This window comes from Lynx rufus, unplaced genomic scaffold, assembly GCF_022079265.1.
Source record: "Lynx rufus isolate CCGP_SWC_20201006 ecotype Redwood Valley unplaced genomic scaffold, mLynRuf1.p SCAF_5, whole genome shotgun sequence".
Lineage (NCBI taxonomy): Eukaryota > Metazoa > Chordata > Mammalia > Carnivora > Felidae > Lynx > Lynx rufus.
The window spans coordinates 156,502,237-156,527,978 of NW_025814867.1; the positions used below are offsets into that span (position 1 = coordinate 156,502,237).

General features: G+C 44.8%; 1 protein-coding gene across 1 annotated transcript in view; it reads right to left on the bottom strand.

The window, feature by feature from the left end:
• The window catches only part of HSF2BP (heat shock transcription factor 2 binding protein), a 92,677-nt gene that overhangs the window by 23,749 nt on the left and 43,186 nt on the right, over positions 1 to 25,742 (bottom strand). Inside the window, exon 7 of the mRNA XM_047100319.1 lies at positions 17,540 to 17,643. Within this exon, the coding sequence (XP_046956275.1) occupies positions 17,540 to 17,643 (104 nt within the window). The remainder of the gene's footprint in view (positions 1 to 17,539; positions 17,644 to 25,742) is intronic.

The window sequence follows — 25,742 nt, forward strand, 5'->3', positions numbered from 1 at the left end:
CTCAGTTTAAAAAGAAACTTCACTGCACATTATTTGATGCCAAAATAGTGCTTATAATGATCCTGCTGCCATCCTCGTCCCCGTTCCTCACTGTTGATAACACAACAGCCAGCATTGTTAAGAAACTGCTTGGCTAAACCAGGGAAACTTGGCACTCGTGGGTCTGAAATGCACCAGTGCTGGCGACTCCGTGTGGCCCCGTGCTGGCCACGCTCGGGCTGCAGACTGACTGAGCTCTCATATGTGCTCTGAAGCACATGTCAACATCACTGTTTTATAGATGAAGACTGGAGGCACAGGCCGGTCACCAAACTTGCCAGAGACAAAACAAACAAGCAGGATTCACACTCCCACCTTTCCTTGCCCCTTCTCAAGCACAGTAGTGGCTCCGTGGACTTCTCTGGTCTTGTACTACATATTTTGTCAAGAAGAGAAAAGCCCAGGGGCACCTGGGTGGCTCAGTCGGTTGAGCGTCCGACTTTGGCTCAGGTCATAATCTCGCGGTCCGTGAGGTCAAGCCCCACGTGGGGCTCTGCGCTGACAGCTCGGAGCCTGGAGCCTGCTTCGGATTCTGTGTCTCCCTCTCTCTCTGCCCCTCCCCCACTCATGCTCTGTCTCTCTCACTCTCAAAAATGAATAAATGTTTTAAAAAAAGAAGAGAAAAGCCGGTATGATGGCGCTGGTGGATGTGTTTTAAAGCAAATGCAGATGTTCCCTCCAACTATCCCACCTGTATACGCTTTCACTCTGCGTATGGAGAAACCTGAAACTGGTTTAGAAAATGTTACTGGATTTACCACAGAGCAGTGAGTCAAAATGGTTCAGCTCCAAGTATCAAACTGCAACTCAGAATGGCCTGACGGTGATATATCATCTCATGTCAAGTGCAGAAGTAGGGTTGGATTCGGTGGCTCGGTTATATCATCGAAGGCCGGGACCCTTTCTTCCCTCTGTCCTCTCCCCCACAGCATCTCCTATGAGGTAGCTCACGTTGCTCACGCTGAGGTATAACATGCTTCCTTGTCCATATCCAGTGAGGGAGAAACCCCTGCACCACCCCTGCGGTCTGGATGGGCCCACCTAGCTCATGCGTCCATCTGTGGACCAGTGACTGCGGACAGAGGATGCCATGCACCGAATGGCATCAGCCTTGAGGCTGAAGCCACTCGGTGGCACGGAGGCAGGACTCCCACGGCTGCCTCAGAGCCCTAACCCTCCCACCTGCCTTACACATCGAAGTGAACGGGCAGATGTGAGAAGCTGGACGCCTGGGCCCCGCTCCCAGTAACTAAATTGTGGCCTTTAGGGATGGAGACCCAAGCACAAATATCAGGGCACATGTATGTGTTTTCTTTCTTTCTCTCTCTCTCTTTTTTTTTTTCTTCCACAAAAACCCCTACTGGAGTTTAGGATCTACCTCTACGTCACATCGTCCATAAAAGGGAAAGTGAAGCCTTGAATAGTTAGATCCAAGGAAGAAAACAAAGGTGCTGGACAAGCCATTCACAGGGTCCTGCACGCACAGCCACAGCCAAATACATCATGAAAGAAAGACAGTATGGTTCCTAATCCCAGCTACACCAGGGTGCAGTGCCCCTGCCCAGTGCCCAGTGCCCAGTTTAATGCCATACAAAAGAGGAGTGGTGATCTCAGAGTGCTATGATCTGCCCCATCGTGAGGGAGACGACTTTGTAGCCCGCAGTGATGCAAGCAGAGCTCTCACGGGTACTTTCCCAGATTACAGTGCGGGGGGGGGGGGGCGGGGAGAGGATCCCCCCCTTCTGTGCTGTTCCTAGGCTGAAGCCACAATGGCCTTTGGTGCCTTGGCAACGTCTCTGCTCTACACAGGTTTCTGTGGCCTGCTGGGACACTCAGCTGGGAGTGTGATGCAGGCAAGACTAGAGGGTGCTCCGGCCATATGCCTGCTGGTCCAGCCAGGACCTCTTCTGGGACCCTGGGACCTTGGGACCCACAAGTTTTTCTCTACAATCATAGCACTTGCGGTGTTATATTTGTGTCCAAGAAATATAACCCAACAAATACTTGGTAAACACTAACTCCCCAGTTAGAAACCTTCTAAAGGGTTTCTTTTGACTTCTGAATAAAGATGGCTTCCAGAAGGTTACATAACTAATGTCACTGATAGTGTGTGTTCACAGCTGGAAGGCGTGCAAATCCAGCGGGAAATGTCATCAGCTGAGGATGAATAATCTGATAAAGAACAATAATCCTAAGCACCAGATCCTTCATCAGTGAGTCAATGAAGAAGAGGCAGTGAGGTCTCTTCTTAAAGGATTACAGAACCCATGTGGAGAAAGTGATCATAAAAATCATTCTAGTGTTAGTGGCCAATAGTATAACAAACTACCAAAAATGAAGCAAATTTCACGCTGTAGAAACCTACTTTTTTATGTTTTGGGTTTTTTTTTTTTCTTTTTTGAGAGAGAGCACAAACAGAGGAGAGGCAGAGACAGAGAATCCCAAGCAGGCTCCATGTTGTCAGCACAGAGCCCAACACAACAGGGTTCAAACTCACGAAACTATGAGATCATGACCTGAGCAGAAATCAAGAGTCAGACACTTAACCAATTGAGCCACCCAAGCGCCCCCCACATTTTAGTAACCTACTTATATGCCAGAAAAGAGGTCACCATTTAAAGACAAACTGCAAGGGAAAGTAACTCCTCATCCAAGAAAATGTTAAGTCACGGTGTGTTTTGAAGTAAGACATACTAATTTTTGTTTAGTTTTTAATTACTTCTTTCCTATTCGAAGTTGAAAATCTGCAAAATTAGAATCTGACTGCCGTTAGCACAAATGCCCGAAACTCTCTTCTTGCTACGCTGACCAGGGCAGCACTCACCTCCTCACAATCGCCTCCTGTCCCCACCCCGCCATGTGCCTCCTGCTCTTGACTCTGTGCCCCACAGACACTCGGCTCACAGGTCACCAGTGAGTCTCCGTGTCCAAGCCTTTTCTCCATTCCCATTTTCTTCAAGTTACATCTGACACCATTAGACTCTCTTCTTCTCAGAGAACTATTTTCTCCCTTTTAAAAAATTTAGACAGCATTTCCATTTACTCCTCCACTGAATTCTCATGGCCTCCCTTTGAGGAAGACAGGAACAGTATTATAAATGGCAGCCTGAGTACTGTAGAATTACCCCATACCCCATGCCTCTGGCCTATCACATAAACCCCGAAGTTTCTCATTGCCAATGACCTTCTGGAGAGTTCCATTTGGATATATATTTTTTACTGTTACTTCAAACTGAGCATGTCCCACACCAAATTCATCTTCCCACATACACTAGCTCCCCTTCCTAAATTGCGACTGTGAGTTCATTATACCTATGTCAGACTATGGTAAATTTTAGATGGCTTTCAACTTGTTGGGTTTGACATATGTAAGCCAAATGTTTCCCAACATCTTTCAAGCATGAAGCGGTTGGGGCATCTGGGTGGTTTAGTCAGTTAGGTGTCCAACACTTGATGTCAGCTCAGGTCACGATTTCATGTTTCACATCGAGCCCTACATCAGGCTCTGCGCTGACAGCATGGAGTCTGCTTGGGATTCTCTCTCTCCCCCTCTCTCTGCCCCTTCTCCCATCTCTCTCTCTGGAGCTCGCTCACACTCTCTTTCTCTCTCTGAAAATAAATAAAACTTAAAAAAAAAATCCTTGTAGGGGTGCCCGGGTGACTCAGTCAGTTAGGTATCCAAGTTCAGCTTAGGTCGTGATCCCACAGTTCATGGGTTCAAGCCCCACGTCGGGCTCTGTGCTGACAGCTCAGAGCCTAGAGCCTGTTTCGGATCCTGTGTCTCCCTCTCTCTCTGCCCCTTCCCCACTTGTGCTCGCTCGTGCTCTCTCTCTGTCAAAAATAAATAAACATTAAAACATTTTTAATTAAAAATAATAAATAAATCTTTGTAAATAAAGGCCATAAATATTTTGCTTTTCAACCACACAGTTATCACCAATGTTCATGTGCTGGAGATGCAGCCTACTGGGACTATGACATAAGACAGTACTCTTGAAAAGCCACATATCTGGGCTGACAGGGACACTGAGGTCATAACTCAACTTCCCCTAGCATCCAAACCTTTCAGTCTCCCTCTGTGAAAATAACCCAGAGACATACAATCAAACCCCCAATCTTCTCCGTGATATAACCAAATTTCAAACAATGGCTTTTCATCTCAAGATGATGGACAGCTTCACACAAACTGGTCTTTCATTCACTTGAGACATATTTTTGGTTCCATCTGTGAACCAAACGAAGATCCCTGTGCTCTTGAAGCTTCCATTCCAGTGTGGAAGACAGACAACAACCTCCATGGAACGAGGAGGGAAACTGTGCTTGGTGTTAAAGGTGACCGGTGCCATGGAAGAAGATGAAGTGGAATCAAGGTGTGGGGTGCACGGGAGAGGTGCACTGCCCTGATGGAGAGGAAACTGAGGCTTACACTAACTGAAGAAAAGCAAGATGAGTGAGTCATAGAAGATTCCAGAGTAACTTGCAATTTGAGAAAGAGCTAGAGACCAGGACTTGGGAAGGACGGGACCAAGCTGACACCAGCTACGGGGCTCCTTCCAGCATTTCTTATCTCAGCATCCCTACCCTGGCTTCGGTGATGGTCAGCACGGATCGACTTTCCCCAGGCAGCCAGGACCGCCACAGGCGGCTCTAGACTCACGCCTGGTAGTTCCACGGCCCAGAGTGGGAAGAATACTCTTCCTCGCCGGCTCCAACCAGCAAAGTCTGAGAAGACGACTCCGGTCCTGCTCCGCTCACACACCCATCACTGAGATCATCACTCGGCACTGCTGGGTCCCTCCCTGACCAGGGTAGAAGGCCCGCTCCAGAGGAAGAAGGCAGGAGCACGGAGGGCAACCAGGGTGACAGCCCCAAAGAGACCAGGTCAAGGGCTCACTTGCCCAGCCCAGAGGCTAATCCCGCCAGCGAAGCCTAACTTGGAGTTCAGTCTCGGTCCGGGCTGTGTGATCGATTTGAGGGATCTGCCCGAAGAGTGTGCGGAACAGGAGGTGTCTTCGGGTGATGCTGGGCCAGCCGTGAGCCGCCACTAACCGTTTGCAGGCCACGGCGAAGAGCCCCAGAGGCTGAGGAGAAGGTTACGTGGATTCAGAAGACCCTGAGATCCAGTCAGGGCTCAGGCCGGTGGCGAACTGGAGAGCAAAGCCACAACGGAGGCAAGAGGCCGCGCAGAAAGCAGGATGAGCACTGCCGGCAGGGCAGCCACGGCCCGAGGGAGAGCAGACGCCAGCTCCCAGGGTGCCGAGCCGCGCAGGGCCGCTTCCGCGGCACGAGGGCCGAGGCCCCAGCTGAGGGACACTGGGAGAGGCAGGCTTGTGAGAACAGGAATTCCAGAGAAACCTAAGATCTGGTTCCTACAAAAACGCAACGGTCTAGTTGGAGATAACTGGCATTTGTGACACAAAAGAACAAGAAAATGTGAAACTGTCTCTAAGTAAGATGGGAAACCAGAGCAGAGAGAGCGCCACGCGGACCGGGGCAACAGCAGAGGCCTCCTAAGAGGTACAACCTGAGCTGAGCCTCCAAGACGAGCGGGAAGAGGAAACACGGACAGATGGGGGGATATTCAAAGTTGTGGGGATTTCTTATGTTTCTATGTATAATACAAACAAGGTCATATTTACACGTTCTGGGGAAGCTACTTTCCCTGGGCAACGATACACTACAACTATCGTCCCACGTTGTTCTACTACACTTGTACGATGGACACTTCAAACAGTTTTTCTAATTGTGGTAAAACTTACATAAAATTTACCATGTTGACCATTCTCAAGTGTGCGGTCCAGTGGTGCTAAGTCCATTCACAGCCTTTGCGGCCATCACCTCCGTCTCCAGGACTCTTTTTATCTTGTAGAACGGACACTACCTCCATTAACCCTTCTCCTTCCCCTGCCCCTGGCAACCGCGGTTCTACTTCCGGTTTGTGAGTGTGACTGCTTTACACGCCTCCTATGAGTGGAATCGTGCAGAATTTGTTTTTGGGGATTGGCTTGCTTCACCGAGCATCACGTCCTCAAGATTCAACCATGTTGTAGGTGTCAGAAGGTCCTTCTCTCTGGCCGAAGAACATCCCACTGCGTGTATACTCCACATTTCCTGTAACCATTCATCCATCAGTGGACATTCTGGTTGCCTCCATATCTTGCTGCAGTGAACATGGCTATCCAAATACCTCTTCAAGATCCTGTTTTTCATTCTTTGGGGCAAATAACCCAGAAGTGGGATAAGATCTTTCACTTCTGCTAGGAGTCTTTCAAGCAACAGTTTCAACAGAGTTGCTCCGAAACACCAGCCCTCCCCAGGTATCACACTTGGCATGTGGCAAGGACTGGCGTTATGTCCTGCTGTCATGTTCTCCCAGCTTGAAGAACTTTCTTTCTGGTAAAGAAGGTCTGCCAGCAATAAAATCCCTTGGACCTGGTTTACCTAGGAATGTATTTTGCCTTCACTTCTGAAGAATAGTTTAGCTGGACACAAAATTGTTAGTAGACAGTCTCTCAGAACTTTGAAAACCTCATCCCTCTGCTTCATGACCACCGTTTCTGACAAGCAGAGAGCTGTTAATCTTGCTGTGGTTCTCTTATACATGTTTTTCCCTTGCTGATTTCAAGATGTTTTCTTTGTCTCAAGTTTCAACAGTCTGACTGGGATTTGTCTAGATGTAGATCTGTGTTTATCCTACTTGGAGCGCACTATACTTCTTGGATGTTGTAGACTTGTTTTCATCAAAGTTAGGAAGTTTTCTGACATTATTTCTTCAAATAATTTTTTTCTGTTTCTCTCTCTCTTGAATTTCCTTCAGGACTGTGCACATATTGGTGTGTCTGATAATGTCCCACAGGCCTCTGAGCTTGATCATTTTCTTCACTCGTTTTTGTTTCTATTCTCCAGACCAGATACTCTCTATTTATCTAGCTCTCAGTCTGCTGGTTCTTCCCACTACTGGCTCAAATGTGCTGTGGAACCTGCCTAGTAAAGCCCATTAATTTCTACTTTTTTCTAGATTTCCTCCTTGGACTTTATTTGGGTTGTTTCAATTTTTTTTAAATCTTTATGCTACATGTTTAGTTCATTAATCTTCTGCTTTCCTCCTTAAACTAATAAAATTTCTAGTAAATGCTTATTTGGGTGCATTTCACCATTTTTGATATGTAATATTTCTATTATTCAGTTCAAAATATCTGATTGATATTATGACTCCTTCTTCTACTCACGGGTTACTTAATTTTACTCATGTTTTTGTCACTAATTTCCAGTTTCATTGTACTGTGGCCAGAGAAGATATTCCGCATGATTCGGATCATCTGAAATTTGTTGAGACATGCTTTCTTTATAACCCAGAATGCTACAGTTTTTTGTTTTGAGACTATATTAGGAAGTGCATAGAGAAATTCACAATTGTTGTAGCCTTCTGATGAATTGATAAGAATATGCCTCATATTGTCTTCCTTTTACTCTGAACCATTAACATTCTATGGAGTTTTAGATGGAACTATATAAACAACATGTATTTTGTTGATTATGATAGTTTCAATCCAGTCTAACATTACTACCTTTTACGAGTCATTTAGCCCACTTGCGCATATACTTGGATTGAATGCTGCCAGCATATCTTTTCTTTTTTTGTTTTTTTCTCTCGCCATCTTCTGAATTCCTTTTCACCTTCCATTTTATCCAGTATTCATATTATTTATAGGTGTATGTTCTATTATCTACACGTTACCCTAGAAATTTAAGCTCCGTGTTAATTATCAAAGTCTGAAATGAGCCATCACTACTGCTCTCCTCCTGGGCAGCACTGGACTCATAATGCTGTAACTCAGCCTATCGCCCACCCAGGACACGTGCCACTGTTCCGCTCTTGGTGTTTCTAATTCTATCGCTTTGGTTTTGTTGGCTTTGTTCCATACAGTCCACGCCTACTTCGATTTATCCCCACATCTACCACTCTCTCTGGCCCTCATTCTCTCCTGCATACTTTCCGTCTGAGAGGACCCTCCTCCTGAAGCACACCCTGGGAAGGTCTGTGGAGATGAAGCCTCAGTTCTTATTTGTCTGAAACGTCTCCATCTCACCCCTGCTCTGAAAGAGACTGGCGGGAGGGGGAGACCTGCAAATCCAGGCTGACAGCTATTCTCTTGGCATCAGGTGGGACACTGTCGCTGTCCGGGGTCAACCAGCAGTCTAAGTGCCACTCCTCTGAAGGCACACCGTTTGCTGTCTGCCTGCCTCTCAGACCTTCTCCAATACTCTGTGGTTTTCATTATGACGGCTCTGAGGGGAGGTTGCATTTATCTTGCTTCCAAGTAGGTAGACTTCTCAAATGAAGTAACGAGTCTGGAGGACTCCTTCAAACGTCGTTTCTGTTCCACTCGCTCCCCTCCCTTCCCGGACTCTGGTTGGTCACATGTGAAATTCGCATCTCTCTTCCACGTCCCTCATCTCCTATTTTCCATCTCTGTGCTTCATTCTCAATCACTTCTTCAGATCTGTCTATGTCAATTTAATTATCTCTTCAACTATGTATAATCTGTGTTAAACTGTCCCATAAATTTATAATAGCAATCATTATACTGTTTATCTCCAAAAATATTATTTGGTCCTTTTTCAGATCTGCCTGGTCATTTCTACAATGTCTTACTCTTTACTCATATATTAATCCCCTCTTTTATTTCTTAAAACACATTAAATTTACTTTATAGTGACCCAATAATTCATATATCTCAAATCTTCTGCAAGTCTATGTTATGTGTTATTTACTAGTGATGTTTCCCATGCCTCTTGTGATTTTTAGTATGTGAGCTCAGGTTCTTAAAACCTTATCTGTAAGAATTCTTTAAGGACTTGGTTGACGTCAAAAGATTCTCCAGAAAAGATCTTCATTGTTCTCTAAATGAGGACCACCCAGGAGGTGAGAATTAAGGCTTCAAAGCTTCTTGAAAACCAACCTATGGTGGTAAATTCTCAGAAGAGATTATCCTCCAGTTTGCTCAGTGCCAAAGATCAAACAGACAATGATCAGTTCACAACTTCTTGGGAGCTTCCTGGGTGCAATCTGAGATCAGCCCCTACAGACTGAGGGCAGGAAAAGACCAAAGAAAAAGGCTGCCACTCCAGCCTGGTAGCTGGCAGGTTTAATAAGCAAAGGGAGCTTACACACGAGGCTCGTCTCGGCCATCCACAAGATTTGCGGATCCCTGCACTCACCCACCAGAATAGAAGGTTAAAAGTAGAACTATCCTACGATCTTGCAACTGCACTACTAGCTACTTACCCAAAGAATACAAGAACACTAATTCAAACGGATACGTGCACACGACGTTTATGGCAACATTATCTACAACAGCTAAACATGGAAACAACCCAAGTGTCCATCGACCGAGTAAGATAAAGAAAATGTGGCATATGTACATGTATGTATATACATGTATATGTACACACACCCACACCCACACCCCCCCCCGCACACACAGGAATATTACTCAGCCATAAAAAAGAATGAAATCTTGCAATCTGCAATGCCATGGGTGGAGCCAGAGAGTATAATGCTAAATGCAGTAAGTCAGTCAGAGAAAGACAAACACCATATGAATTCACACATATGTGGAATTTGAGAAACAAAACAAAGGAAAAAAACCAGAGGGAGACAAACGAAGAAACAGACTCTTAACTACAGAGAACAAACTGATGGTCACCAGAGGGGAGGTGAGTGGAGGAAAGTGAAACAGGTGATGGGGATCAAGGAGGGCCCTGGTCACGATGAACGCGGTGTTGTACGGAAATGCTGAATCGCTATCCTGAAACTAATGTGACACTGAATGTTAAATAAGTGGAATTTAAATAAGAACTTTACAAAATAAAAGAAATAAACACATAAAAACACTTCTATCTTCCCCCCAAAAAAGTTCACACAGAGGCCTTAAGTGGGTTCAGCCACGTACACTGTCCAGTCTCAACGCCACATCACCATCTCCAGGCTACGTTCTTGGGACGGCTTCTGGGAGCAAGAAAGACAACAGAGGGCACATTCCGAGAATGAGATGGGGGATGAGGAGCCTCCAGTTCCCAGGGTCCAACCAGGTCTCAAGCAGCAGTCGTGTCCTCTCGACGACCTCCCCTAAGAGCAATTTTCCTGCAGTCCCCAAGGGTTGGAGGAGTATCCTCAGTTTACCCCTCCAATGCTGGTAAATGCCTTTGGGAGTCCCTACCGGGCTACTCATCTGGGATGGGACCTGGGCTTTGTTTCTTGTCCCCACACCCTGGGAGGCCATGGAAACTAAAGGTCATTTTGACAAATGCCCTCAAGGCAGGAGTTAGCTCAGGTCTATAACTTCTTTGGTGTCCCACTTTCGCTTGGTTTTTTGTGCTTTAGATACAATTACTTTTCTCCTAGCTCAGAGGAGCATTTAAAAAACTTTTTTTTTTTTTTTACGTCTCACTCAACATTTTGACTGTTTTCAATAAGGAGAGTTGGTCTGGGATCTATCCCATCATACCACTGGCTCCCCACTCATGCCCTGCAAGGAAGGACAGAAGGGAGATCTGTAGGAGGCTGCTGGGAATTCTTTAAATGAAAGATGATGGAGGCTCAAAGCCAGGTGGGGTTGGTAGACGGCGGTCAGATTCTGGACATATTTTGAAAGCGGAGCCATCAAGATCTCCTTACAGGTTGGATGTGGGTGTGAAAGGAAAAGGAGACAAGATTCACTATAAGGTTTTTAAAGGCCTGAGAAATCAAAATAGAGCTGTCATTAACAGAGACTGGGAAGGCCATGGCAAGAGGTCAGTGTCGGGAAAGATTAGGAATTTAGCCTGAACACAAGGAGTTTCGGTATCCATTAGACGTCCGCAGGGAGACGTCTGGATGCCTGCTAGACAAGGTCCGCATGGAGAGGTCTGAATGTTTACTCAGATATCCATGTGGGGACACCAAGGAGGCAGGTGGACATATGAGTACGGAGTTCAGGACAGAGGTCTGGGCTAAACATACAAACTTGGTGGGATTATCAGTGTCTCGCACTGCTTACACACACTAAATAAATGTAAGACAGAGGCAAGTGCCTTCCTATTCAACATCGTACACACGGCCAGGAAACACAGCGCAGAAGAGTTACAAGCGTGATCAAGATACTAGTCTGCGCTCACGGTGACATAACCTGTGGTCATCATCCCGATACATTCTGTCCTCACCAGCCGTTTACTAGCTCTCCATGCCAGCTCTGCAGCTTAAGAGGAATGTTGAGAATGTAGAGACGGCATGGGGAAAAGCCAGTCACAGAGGCGCACAGAGGGAAGGAAAATGCAATCCGACAGATGTTAAAGGAAACGAGGTTGTTTGGTGAGGGGTGATTCACAGCAACCGGTTCTATACTCTGGGTTGGGAAGTCCAGACACGTGCTAGCGACCTGCTACCTTTAGGTCAAAGGAAATAAAAGGAAGTGAGCTTTCGCTGCAGCACGAAAGATTTACCTGCGGCACAACATATTTCACACCAACTCTGTTAGGTGTTGGCCCTGGCGCTGCTGCATTTTAATACACATTAAGACTCTTGAGGTAGGAATCTCCATTTTGCAGAACAGAAGAGCGGGATTCTAAAAGGTGAGGTGAATTCCCAAGTGCAAAAGCTGCAATTCTAATCAAATGCATCCCAAGTCGACATTCTTCAAAATACATCAAATCTCCCAACAGGAGAGCTGATAAAAGCAGGACCCTATTGTTAAGAGAAGTAATGAAATCTATTTTCCTAGATCTTCTAAAAACTACAACAGACTCTTATTTGTCTGGTATATTTTCACAGAGCAGATCTACCTAAAAGCAAAGGGATAGAACACACCGGTTTTCAAGTTCTGTCCCAGCTCTAAGCAGTTACAAGAGCCTAGAGCTCTGACAGTCACACTAAATCCACTGAGCACCAAGAAGCATGGATTACTTTTCAGGGAACTATTTTTGTTCCTATTTTCCTATTCTATAATAAAATACAGAATAGAAAATATATTCACCTTCCTATCATATGCACCAGAATCTATAACAAATTTCAAGGTTTTTAAAAAATGTTTTTAATGTTTGTTTATTTTTGAGAGAGACAGAGCACCACCAGCAGGGGCAGGGCAGAGAGAGAGGGGGACACAGAATCCGAAGCGGGCTCCAGGCTCCGAGCTGTCAGCACAGAGTCCAACATGGGACTTGAACCCACAAACCGTGAGATCACGACCTGAGCCGAAGTTGGACATTCAACCGACTGAGCCACCCAAGCACCCCAACAAATTTCAATTTTTAAGCTGAAGTAATTCCACAAATAATTCGAGGGTCAAACGTCCTGGGTTTACTAGACCTTGCCTTTGTTTGACTGTGATAACAGCTCTAAAGATACCAGGCAAAATGACCTTGTAAAAGATTTATTAGGGTTTGGGTTGTGTCCACTGTGTCAAAAGAACAGTTGTCTTCACGGACAAGAAAGACTGATGGCACAGTGGGGAAAAGTGGCATTAAGGCAACTTCACCACGGTCCCCTACTGGACACAATCCAAAGTTTAAGCAGAACAGTCCATTCGGGTCAAAGAGCACCGTGTCCAGTGAGCGCCAGGGCCGCTCAGACTGCTCATGCCTAGAGAGCTGTATAAAGTGAAGTCAGACCCAACAATTCTCTCTCAGCTGCAGACAATTTCTGGAGTACCATAGCTAAACAGGACCCTGTAGAACGTTTAAGGCCCTCCTTCGATAAGAAAGTAAACAGCGGACAGAAGGTGCTAGCTTAAAAAGAGAGGAGCATATGGTTGCAGGACCCCCCGTGTCCAAGGCCAAGCCCAGCCAGCTTACAGGCAGGTAAAGGCAGGGAGGCACCCAGAACTAGGCTGCCACGTCTGAGGTGCTTCTGCAAAGCAGCAGTCCAACATGGAGGCCAAGAGATGGGGTCTGGAGCCCACCTGTCAGGCTTTGCACTCAGCGGCTATACAACCTTGAGCAAGTCACTTCGCCTTTATGTGCCTTTAGTTGCCTCATCTATGAAAGAGAAGTTACAGTATTTGCCTTCTAATGGCATTTAGAGAATGAACTCTGTGAATATATGTAAAGCATTTACAACAGTGACTGCCACTCAAAAAGTATCTAGTTATTGTCTCCCTGTCACCACCTCCTCCCCCTCCAACTGGCATCGTGGGCATGATGTGCCCATGACAACTGGCCTGGATGGGCACCTGATAGGTCAGGTCCAGGACACATGCTGGAGTCCACAGCCCTTAGTTCACACTCTCAAGAGAGTAAAAGCTGTCTGGTCGAGCATCCAACCCTGGGGGCTGGGAGTTATCACGCTGTACAAAACACAGCGCTTGAGACTATGGAAGTCTGGTGTTTTATCCTACTTGCCAGCTAACGGCTTAGCAGGTTGTAGTTTCACAGGCGCTGGAAGGAGAGACTCGAAACTCCTGAGTCCAAGATAAAGGACTGCACTACTCACCAGCAACCGCCACATCCACACGTGGGCCAGTTCAGCGAGACCCAATTCTACAGCGCCATGAACAGGCCATGGGTTGCCTTACACAGGAGGAACCCCAGATCTTTCATAATGGGCAATAAGCCTACCTGACCTTTGCCCTAGAGGGAAGCATTACCCCTACTGCATGCTTGTAAACAAGCCCACCCTTTGCTCTGGAGATAGACGGCATCTCTACCTACTAAGGGTGCTCACTATGCAAGCATCCTTGCAAAAACAGCTAGGAACAAAGGAGGTCAGTTCCTCTATTCTTAAGATATAAAGAAACGTGAGAGTTCCCTGTTTCCAACAAAACTAAATAAATGGACATATATACTATGTTCATGGACTGGAAGGCTCAATATTGCTAAAATGCCAATTCTCCCCAAATGAAATGTCAATTCAGCACAACCCCGATAAAAGTCTCAATAGGATTTGTTTTTGGTAGAAAGTGACATGCTGATTTCTCAAATTATCTGGAAACACAAAGAACTTAGAAATAACGAAAAAAAAACTTTGAAAAATCAGAACAGTGTTGGAGGATTTACATTACCTGATGTAAGATTTATTATAGAGCATGATACTGGCATAAAGACAAAAATGGATCCACGGAACAGAATAGTAAGTCCAAAACCACGCTCTCACATACACTGTCATGTGATTTTCAACAAAGGTTCAGAGGCAATCTGGTGGAGAAGGTGGCCTTCACAACAAATGGCATTATACCAACCAAGCAGCCGTACAGAAAACAAGAACTGGGATTCTCACTTCCTGCCACACGCAAGTATTATTCCAAAATGGATCACAGACCTAAATCTATAAAACTCAAAACTTTAGAACTATTAAAAGAAAACAAATTTAGGGGCACCTGGGTGGCTCAGTCAGTTGAGCATCCAACTTCAGCTCAGATCATGATCTCACAGTTCATGAGTTCAAGCCCCCCACATTGGGTTTGCTGCTGTCAACGCAGAGCCTGCTTCAGATCCTCTGTCCCCCTCTCTCTACCCTTCCCCTGCTTGTGCTCTCTCAAAAATAAATAAAACATTAATACACCAAAAGCACAATTCATAAAAGAAAAAGAACAAGTTAAACCTCATCAAAATTAAGAACTTCCATTCTTTGAAAATGCTTTAAAGAAAATGAAAAGACAAGCCACAGACTGGGAGAAAATATTTGCAAACCACGTACTGACAAAGGATTTGCATCTAGAATATACAATGAACTCTCGATACTCAATCAAAACAACCCAATTTTTTTTTAATGGGCAAAAGATATGAAACGATACCTTATCAGAGAAGATACATGGATGGGAAATTAGTACATGAAAAGGTGTTCAACATTGTTAGTCATAACAAAAGTGCAAATTAAGACCACAGTGAGGTGTCACTATCTAAAGTCTAAAGTTAAACAGAGAGACCAGCAAGCACTGACAAGGTTACACAGCAGTTGACATACTGCTGGGGGGTGTGCAAAATGGTAGCATACACTTACCATACACCTAGACGTTCCACTCCTAGGTATTTACCCAAAAGAAATGAAAACATATATCCATGCAAAGACATACTAGAATGTTCACAACAGTTTTATTTATAATAGCCGAAACCTAAAGACAACCCAAATGTCTATCAACACCTGAATAAATAAAGCAACTGCAGTGCACCCACATCACAGGGCACTATTTAGCGATAAAAAGCAGCCAATTATCAGTCCACAATAACAACACGGACGGATCTCAAAATAATCATGTTGAATGAGAGAAGCCAGGCAAAACAGAATACAAGATGCAGGAATCCAGGAATATAAACTCGTGGAAAATGAAAACTAATTTATAGTGCAAAAAGGTGGTGAATGAGTGGGAAGACAGGAGCAGAGGGATGGGAGGGAGGGACCACCAAGTGGTACAAGGTACCTCTTGGGGGTGATGGCCACGTTCACTATCTTTATTGTGGTGACAGGTGCATATTTACATCAAAACTTATCAATTGATTGCCTTAAACATGTGTTTATTGTATGTCAATTATACCTCCAAACTGCTGTTACAAAAAATCAGCATTCACCAGCAAGTGGAACTGAAGCTCCAGGAGAGATTGACCTAAGTTATGAAAAAATAAGGAAAGTCTATTTTTGCACACTTGAGTGAAATACGTACCTACTAAACACACAGTGTTAAAAGTTATGATGGTGGCGCCTGGATGGCTCAGTTGGTTAGGTGTCTGACTCTTGATTTCAGCTCAGGTCATGATCTCACACTGCGTGAGATTGAGCCCCATGTCAGGCTCTGTGCTGACAGTGTTGGAGCCTGCTTAGGATTCTCTCTCTCTCTCTCTCTCTCTCTCTCTCCCTCCCTCCCTCCCTCCCTCCCTCTCCCCCCCCACTCCCACTTGGGTGCATGCACATGCGCACTCTCAAAATATATGTTAAAAATAAATAAATAAAATAAAAGTTATGATGAAAGATTGGGACAAAATTTTGTTAACCTGGTGGTCAGACGTTGGCCACAACATTTTTCTAGATGTGTCTCCTGAGGCAAGAGAAACAAAAGCAAAAATAAACTGTTGGGACTTCATCAAAATAAAAAGCTTCTGCACAGCAAACAAAACCAATAAAATAAAAAAGTAACCTACAGAACAGGAGAAGACATTCGCAAATGACATGTCTGATAAAGGGCAAGTATCAAAAATACACAATAGAACTTATAAAACTCAACACCCCAAAAAACAAATACTTCAATTTAAAAATAGGCAGAAGACAGGAACAGGCATTTCTCCAAAGAAGACATACAGATAGTTAACAAGTACACGAAAAGATGCTCAATGTCACTCATCACCAGGAAAATGAAAATCAAAGCCCCAATGAGATCCCACCTCTCACCTGTCAGAATGGCTAAAATCAAAAACACAAGAAATAAGAGCTGTTGGTGAGGATGTGGAGAAAGGAGAACTCTCATGTACTATTTATTGGTGGGAATGCAAACTGGTGCAGCCACTCTGGAAAATAGTATGGTGGTTCCTCAAGAAGTTAAAAGCAGATCTACCTATGACCCAGTAATCACACTACTGGTTATTTACCCAAAGAGTATGAAATCGCTAATCCCACTAGCGAAAGCATATATGCACCCCTACGTAAACTGCAGCGTTATCTGTAGTAGCCAAATTATAGAAGCAGCCCAAGCGGTTTCATCTATTGATGAGTAGATAAAGAAGATGTGGCATACGTATAATGGAATACTACTCAGTCATAAAAAGGAATAAAATCTTGCCATTTGCAATGATATGACTGGATCCAGAGAGGATAATGGTATGTGAAATAAGCCAGTCCGAGAAAGACAAGTATCATATGATTTCACTCACAATTAAGTGGAATTTAAGGAACAAACAAAGGGGAAAAATAAGAGACAAACCAAGAAACAGACTCCTAACTACAGAGAACAAACTGGTGGTCACCCGAGGGGAGGTTGGTGGGGGGGAAAGATAGATGAAGGGAATCCAGAATACATTTATCATGAGGAGCAGTGAGTAACACAGAGAAATGTTGAATCGCTGTATTATACAGCGGAAACTAATGTAACACCGAAGGTTAACTACACAAAGACAGTAGACAGAGCTTTTATTTCAAAGAAAATAACAACCCCACATACACATACTACATATGTAACTCCAGGGCTGCAATCTCCCTGATGTCTTTTTCCCCACGTTCTTTCCCTGACATTCGGAGCCGCAGACGACACACTCAGTGCTGTACTGCCTGCAGAGAAAGGGATGGGTGAACGCCCCTTGCCAGCTGTTCTAGAAGATCATTTTTCTTTGTGTCACAGAATCATAACTGAGAGCAATACTCCAGAAGCAGAACCAGAAATAACCTAGCACCCCACTGAGCTCTTTATAGTTTGAAAGCTTTCTTTAAAAAAATGCTAATACCCTTGGGCCCGCCATCCCAACCTTACAGCTTCCTCCAGCCACAGAGGGGCAGGCGCCCAGGCTGGGCGAGAAGACGCACGGGGGAGCCCTCTCTCCTCACCACTCAGCAGCCACCAAAGCAGCGGGATGAAGCCCGGGCTCTCGCTGATGTACTTCAGGCCTTTCACGTTGATGCTCACGTTGTACAGGGACATCAGCAGTAACCTGAAATGTAAAGAAGGCAGGTTGAGTTGATGCCCCACGTGGAGTCTCGCCCCCAGCACACCTCCTGGTGAACACCGCAGGGGTCCCACTCAACAGGCCGGGTGACAGGAGCCGGAAACGGGGTGTAGGCCTCCAGGACGCTACAGGAAAATGGGAAGCTCCGGCAACAGGGCCACATAAAACCACCTTCGCAAAGTGCACCTAATCAAGGGACACGACTGCAGAGAGGGTCCCACAGGAAACCTCAAGACCAGATTTATGCAGTCATCTCTTATTACCAGTCCTGCATTTACACACAGGCAAGCCTCAATTCACAAGCATACTGTGTTCTAACAGTTCAATTCAGCTGCTTACAATTGAATCCTATCTTCTCATTCAATGGAAATTATCCAGATGTCTGGGTAGCCCACTCAGGCCATACAAATGTGTTTAATCCACAGCATGAGGGAAGAAGAATGCCATAACCCCATTTCTAACACCGACAAGACAGTATCCAGAGTTAATCAGGATCTTAGAAGCTATCGTAAGAACTGACCACAACTGCTAAGTTAGAGTCTAATGAAAACTGGAAAACTGCCAGACAGATTTCTAGTAATACTGCAGAATACAGAGATCCCAAAACCTCACATTGCAAAGCAATTTAAAAGAAAAGAAATGAAATGAAAAGAAAAAACAAGCTACACAAAGATTTTGCAAGCCCCTGAAAGAATGGATGAGCTTGCAAGAAGTAAAGGGAAAATACCCCTGACCAGGAACTCGGTGAGAGTGCAAATTCAGGGAGGCGTGACGACAGATTCCAGAAGCACACAGCTATGGTGCAGCAGAGTGGCTATGGGCAGCAGGACAGAAGGAAAGGTCTCAGACCCACACGAGACAGGGACTCAGATCACAGAGCCCTGCGGAAAACCAGAGAGAGTGAGCTGTCAAGCTGGGCATGAATCCACACTTTGTGGATGGCCTGAAAATCCACAAGCCAATAATTTTAAGACAAAGGAGAGCCGGGATAGAACCCTCAACCCGATCTTCAAAGAACTGTCCCAAATACAGTACCAACAAATGTGAGTCCATAACAAAAATCACAAAAGCCATGAGAAACGAGATGTCACAAGTGAGAGCACAAAGAACCAACGAGAGTCAGAATTTTTCTACAAAGAGAACTGGCACACCCTGGAAGTGTCAACCACAGAATAGAAAATGGGTATATTTAGTAGGCACAGAGAATACAAAGAGAGGGGCGCCTGGGGGGGCTCAATCGGTTGAGCGTCCAACTTCGGCTCAGGTCACGATCCAACGGTTCGTGAGTTCGAGCCCCACATCGGGCTCTCTGCAGTCTGCACAGAGCCTGCTTCAGATCCTCTGTCCCCTCTCTCTCTCTGCCCCTCCCCCACTTGCACACATTCTCTCTCAGAAATAAAAATAAATATTAAGAAAAATACAACAATAAATTTAAGAAACGAGATAAAGGAGCTACGGAGCATTACAAGTGGCCAGCCCATTCAAAGGAGGACCTAGAACTTACAAAAAGTGAAAGGGTAACAATCAAATGGTGAAACTCAAGGGAAACTGAGGCGGTGGCAAGGCTGGTAAGGAGAGGCCCCACACAGAGAGAGAGAAGGAGTTAAAGGAGCTACGGCAAGCAGAGCACAGGCGGGGAGGAGGGAGCATAGGCAGGCGGGGACTCGGCCCGGGGACGCCACCCGGGAGCACTACAGTGCAGGGCAAAACCTCCGTGGCCCCGGCCCAGCCTGCACGGACAGACGGCGCCTCCACAAGGCAGCCCCAAAGAGGCCCCGTGAGCAGTAGGGGCTGGAAAACCAAGGACAGGGCCCAGAGTGTGTTGATCACCTCAGGGGAGTCAGAGTTTAAGAGTCAGGTAAAGCTAACCGCCTGCTAGGACAAACTCTTTCCCTTCGGGAAGAGATAACAGAACCCAGAGTCCACAAAGACAACCTGCAAAGTCCGGTAGACGCTGGAAGATTTACCCGGCAGGGCCCACTAGGGTGCAGAGAGAAGGCACTTCTTTGGTGCAAATGCAAGGGATGCCAAAAAGGTCAGTAAACAAGATTTTTTTTTAATGTGCTGTACGGCAAACTTTTAAAAAATCAAAACAACTGCAAAAACTCCGTAATAAGCAATACGTCAAGATTTTAAATAAAGAAGGGATCAGTAACAGTGTCATGCCAAGACACATTGGAGCCTGAAGCAAAAGAAAATCAATAATAGCGATTCAGTCCATTAACAAGGGACTAATTAAATCAACTGTGATACATGCACACATGCACACCACAGAAATGTTTACTACGGTTTTGTGTTAAAATAGTTGGTTTCTAAGCTCCATGGCTTGTTCATTTTTGCAGCCACACAGCCTGCCGCAGGGCCTGTAAGCACTCAGTTTGAATATGGAAAGGGCACCAACCCCCAGCGACTGAGAGCCCCAGCAGGGCAAAGCACGCAGAGACAAGGCGTTCTCTCCCCGTACTCCCATGGGTGTTTGCAAAGTCAAAGTAATGCTACCAAGTTCAAGAAGACAACGCTAGACTAGCGCCCTCCAGGGCAGTGATGCCCAGTTCTCAGATGATGGTCCTCTGCCTTCTCACGGGCCACAAAAGGAGCCAAACTTGCAAAGCCTTTCAAGGTTTCCCGAGAATGTTTGCAGTATCCAAACCCTATTCATTAGTAATCTATTTAATGAGTTACTGAGAGTGGTTCAAATGTCGTATTCATGAGGAAAATTCAGCACTTTAACTAGAACTTATTTCTGAGGCCTCCAACCCAGGAATCTAAGAAGAGAGAAGTTCTTTTCTCAGATCACCAACACAGGTAGTCGGAATTCCTCCAAGTTACACGTAGTGTCCCCGCGTTTCCATATGCTACAACAGCACGGCCGAGTCACTGCTACAGAGGCCATGTGGCCCGCAAAGCCTAAAGTACTTTCTCTCTGGCCCTTTACAGATAAAGTTTGTGACCCCTGCCTTAGAGAATGAAAATAAGCTAGCTAATCTTTTTTATTTTTTTTTAAGCTAGCTAATCTTTAAACCTTAAAAGGCAGAATCGGCACGTGAGTGACAGCTGGAATACAGGGCAAACCCAGGAAATACAGCCAGCTGAAACGCTCCATTGACTGCCATTTAAGGTGGCAAAAACGACTCACACAATTGATAAATACCTTTAAAATTCGTATTTGGTCAAAATCAGCCATCCGGAGGCAGCTAAGATGGGAACAAATGTAATCGCAGTGATCTCATGTCATTGCCAGGCTGTGTCTCACAGAAGACCAGAGACTTCTCCAAGGTCACACAGGACTCAGCAAACAGCAAACCCAGAAACCCTTCTGTTCCAAGATTTCTATTCTAGCCACAAATATTTTGTAAATAACGTATCAAGTTTCCAACTGCAAAGTCAAGAGAAACTGCACCATCGACTCTTCTGGCACTGAGGGATTAAAAGTAAATGTCATCTCCCAAGCTGCCGGAGTACCAGGAGTCCGACTTCCCTCCAGTGACAAAAAAGGTAGGCGGGTTCTGCGTCCTTCCACGAAGCTAAGCAGAAGATTTGTTACAAACAGATGCGAAGGCTCCAAAGGCTGGGAACTGCAGACACATCTGATATCGACAGAGAGAGGATGAAACCCAGGCTACGAGAGAGACACTGGCAAACCCACTCTTGCCACCCAGCTTCCCCAGGCCGGGCTGCACAGATCGGCCTGGTAAGAAGTCAGGAAGCCCTCCTGACAGTCTGACGGACAGGCTGAGTCATTACAAGTAAAGGTGACACTCCTGGATTACCTTACTCGTCTTAAAAGAAATGACAACTGGAAGTAACAAAGAACAGAGACACCCAACACTTCAAAACAAGCCAACAACAGAAATAAACAAAAAGGCATAACCTCAGGAAACAAAGCCCCGACTGGTCATCTGGACTAAAGCCAAAAGTAGCCAAATTAGCACCGTCAAGTAAAGCTAGGGAACAATGAGCAATAAAATGCTTATAAAAGCCCGCACATATTAACCGAGAGAGGCAAACGGCAGAGCCTTACCACCATACTTCAGACGAAACAACGCACAGAAACTGGCAGTTTGAGGCCCTCCAACATATACATATTTTTTGAAATCTCACTGAGCATTTGCCATGGGCCAACTGTAGAGCAAGTAACCTGTCCTAGTAAATATTTTTTAAGCTTTTACTCAAATCCCAGTTAACATGCAGTGTAGTATTAGTTTCAAGCGTACGATATAGTGATTCGACACCTCCATACATCGCCTGGTGCTCATCACAAGTGCCCCCCTTAAGCCCCATCACCTATCTCACCCATCCCCACCTCCCCTCTGGTGACCAGCAGTGTGCTGTCTACAATTAAGAGGCTGTTTCTTTCTTTGCCTCTCTTTTTTTCCCCCATGCTGCTTTTGTTGCTTAAATTCCATACCTATAAGTGAGATATGGTATTTGTCTTTCTCTGACTTATTTCACTTAGCATAATACTCTCTAGATCCAACCATGTTGTTGCAAATGGCAAGATTTCACTCTTTTTTAAGGCTGAATAATATTCCATTACACACACACACACACACACACCACATTTTTATTCATCAATGGACGTTTGGGCTGCTTTCATAGTCTGGCTATTGTAAACAATGCTGCTATAGACGTTGAGATGCATGTACCCCTTTGAATCAGTATTTCTGTATCCTTTGGGTAAATACCCAGTAATACAATTGCTGGATCATAGGGTAGTTCTATTTTTAACTTTTTCAGGGAACCCCATACTGTTTTCCAGAGTGGCTACACCAGTTTGCATTTCCACCAACAGTGCACAAGGCTTCCCTTTTCCCCACATCCTTGACAATACTTGTTTCTTGTGTTGTTGATTTTCGCCATTCCGACAGGTGTAAGGTGTAGCTCACTGCGGTTTTGGTTTCCATTTCCCTGATGATGAGTGACACTGAGCATCTATTCATGTGTCTGTTGGCCATCTGGATGTCTTCTTTGGAGAAACACCTGTTCGTGTCTTCTGCCCATTTTTTAATTGGATTGTTTTTTGGGTGGTAAGTTCTATCAGTTCTTTTTATATTTTGGATACTAACCCTTTATCAGACATGTCATTTGCAAAGATCTTCTCCCATTCAGCAGGTTGCCTTTTAGTTTTGTTGGTTTCCTTTGCTGTGCAGATTTTCATCTTGACAAAGTCCCAATAGTTTACTTTTGCTTTTGTTTCCCTTGCCTCTGGTGAGATATCTAGAAAGTAGTTGCTACCACTGATGTCAAAGATCTCACTGACTGCATTCTCCTCTGGGATTTTGATGGTTTCCTGTCTCACATTTAGGTCTTTCATCCATTTTTAATTTACTTTGTGTCTGGTGTAAGAAAGTGGTCCAGTTTCATTCTTTTGCATGTCGCTGTCTAGTTTTCCCAACACCACTTACTGAAGAGACTGTCTTTTTTTTCCGTTGGATATTCTTTCCTGCTCCGTCAAAGATTAATTGACCATATAGTTGTGGGTTCATTTCTGTTCCATTGATCTACGTGTCTGTGTTTGTGCCAGTACCATATTGCGTTGATAACTACAGCTTTGTAATATAACTTGAAATCTGGAAATGCGATGCCTCCAGCTTTGCTTTCCTTCTTCAAGGTCACTGTGGCTAGTCAGGGTCTTTTGTGGTTCCATACACATTTTAGGAGTGTTTGGTTGTTTCTTTTTTCCAATAAGTACAGTAATTAAATACATAATCTGCTTGTTTTAGATTCTGCGCCCCCTTATCAAGTTAGAACCTACAAATCAGCGTATGTAACCCTAACCAAATGTCTACAGATTAATTTTTACCTACTGTGTAGCATTAAAGGCCCAGAAAAGATAGAAAGAACGATACAATACCCACCTCCCTGGTTAAGAAAAAAAAATCTTATCACCATAGTCAAATCCCCTTTGTGAACTCTGTCTAAATGCATACCTTACCTCCATTTGTCCCATGACACAGCCACGCACTTTTAGACATTTTCACAGCACACGTGCAGAGCCCGACAATCCCATCTTCCGTGTCTGTATCAGTGGCAGCATACCGTACCGTAATATTCCACACCACAGTGAGATGTTTGTCCACATTGACTTGAATAGTATTTTCACGTGAATCAATCACACTCTATCTATTCTGTGGCTGACAAAGGTTTAGATAATTCCTAGTACGTGCTATTACAAATGCAGATGCCATGACATTTCTGCACTAGTGTCCTAGTGTTTACAGCTAAAACTTTTTCTGGAGTATGTGCGCAAAAGGGGATTACCTGTTCCAGGCATAAGCACATTAACCTCAACAGATGCTGCCCACCTGCCTTCGTCTCCCTCCCACCAGCAGCAGACAGGTGTAAGCATTCTCAGGCCTCACATCTCTCCACAGCTCTTACCTGTCAGACACTGATTTTTTTTCAATGAGATAGAATGAAGTTATCTCATAATGGTAATAGTTTGCATTATGATTGAAGCCAAGAATCTTTTTCCATATTTATGAAGCTTGCCAGTGTTTCTTTTGTGAACTGCCCGATGATCTCTTTTGCCCATATGTGTGTTACATTATTCGCTTTTTTCTTAATGAAAATGCCAAATATAGATTTTTTGTTTTTTTAAAAAGTGTACATAGAATGATCAAACTGGGTAGGCTGAAACCCTTAAAATGCCTTTAAGAAAAATCAAGGTTATATTCAAACTACCACCTACCAATTGAAAACTTAGTATTTGACTAATCCACTGAGTGTTAAACATTTTGTGGCTGCAAGCTCTACCGCCTGAAAAATAAAATATAGTAGCTCCCAGGCCCCAAATGTTAGAAACATTTTAGAAGCTTTGCTGACCTTTGTTAGTATCTGGAAATGCTGCCAACTCTAAGGAATTTGAACATAACCTAAGATTTTGTCCTCAAACGTATGTCCCTCTTCAAAATATTTAACCATTAACCAACATCCTAGAAATACGCTGTAATGTCCTTAATAATAACTTCCCAGGGCACCTGGGTGACTCAGTCGGTTGAGCGTCTCGACTTCGGCTCAGGTCATGATCTCTCGATTTGTGGGTTCGAGCCCCATGTCGGGCTCTGTGCCGACGGCTCAGAGCCTGTACACTGCTTCGGATTCTGTGTCTCCCTCTCTGTCCCTCCCCTGCTCATGTTCTGTCTCTGTCTCAAAAATAAAAATAAACACTAAACAAAATAATAACAATAGCTTTCCTACTACTTAGGATTAATAAAGTTTGGTAACAATTAAGAAGACTCAATCATGTTTGAGGATTTCTTTTCAACTGGAATTAAGCTGTTCCTTATGTGAAGGTTTCAGCTCACCCAAATGCATGGTTACACTCTGTATGACTTTAACAACAAACAGGTATAACCAGACCCTAGAAAGTGAATGTCTGCCTCCTTTGCTCATTTAGCATCATTTACTGAGTACCTTCTGTGTATCAGGCCTTGGGAATACAGAGCTGAAGCACGGTCTGTGGCGCCCAGAAGTTTCCAGCAAAGGGAGGAGAGATGAGCAATGCATCCACTGAGTGCACTGTGGTGCCTGCAGAGTTCCCTCTCCAAGCTTAGAGTCCTAAGTGTAGTCCTAAAACACGGCCACTATGACATTTGGGGGAAATGCTTCTAGAATCATCTTTATAAAGTACAGTCTGGGTTCTCACCTTCCAAGTTCTCTCCTCTTTGGAAACTGGGATTCCACGGGAAAAATCAGCCCAATGGTCCTTAGGATGGGGAATCATCACTCAAGGAGGCTCAGCTCTGCAAATGTAGCTATGACCATGCAAGACTGCATCCGTTCCAAAACATAATAATGCTAGTTTGGCCATAAACTATGAACTGGTTTTCTGCAGAACTCACAAGCTGGTTCTGCACCAGAGGAAATCTCTGCACCTGGGAGACTGCAGGTACAAGACTTCTCACTGACTAAACCCTGCTGATGACATCTGGGAAGCCGTCAAGTGGACCAACAAACAGCTTCAAGTAGCAGGGCCAAGTACATCCCCTACTGCGAAGGTGCTTCTGTAATCGTGCCTCCAGGTGCCTGGGCGAAAAACACCTTTGCGGAGCTTCTGTCCTCTCCAGCCTTCCCTGACCGTA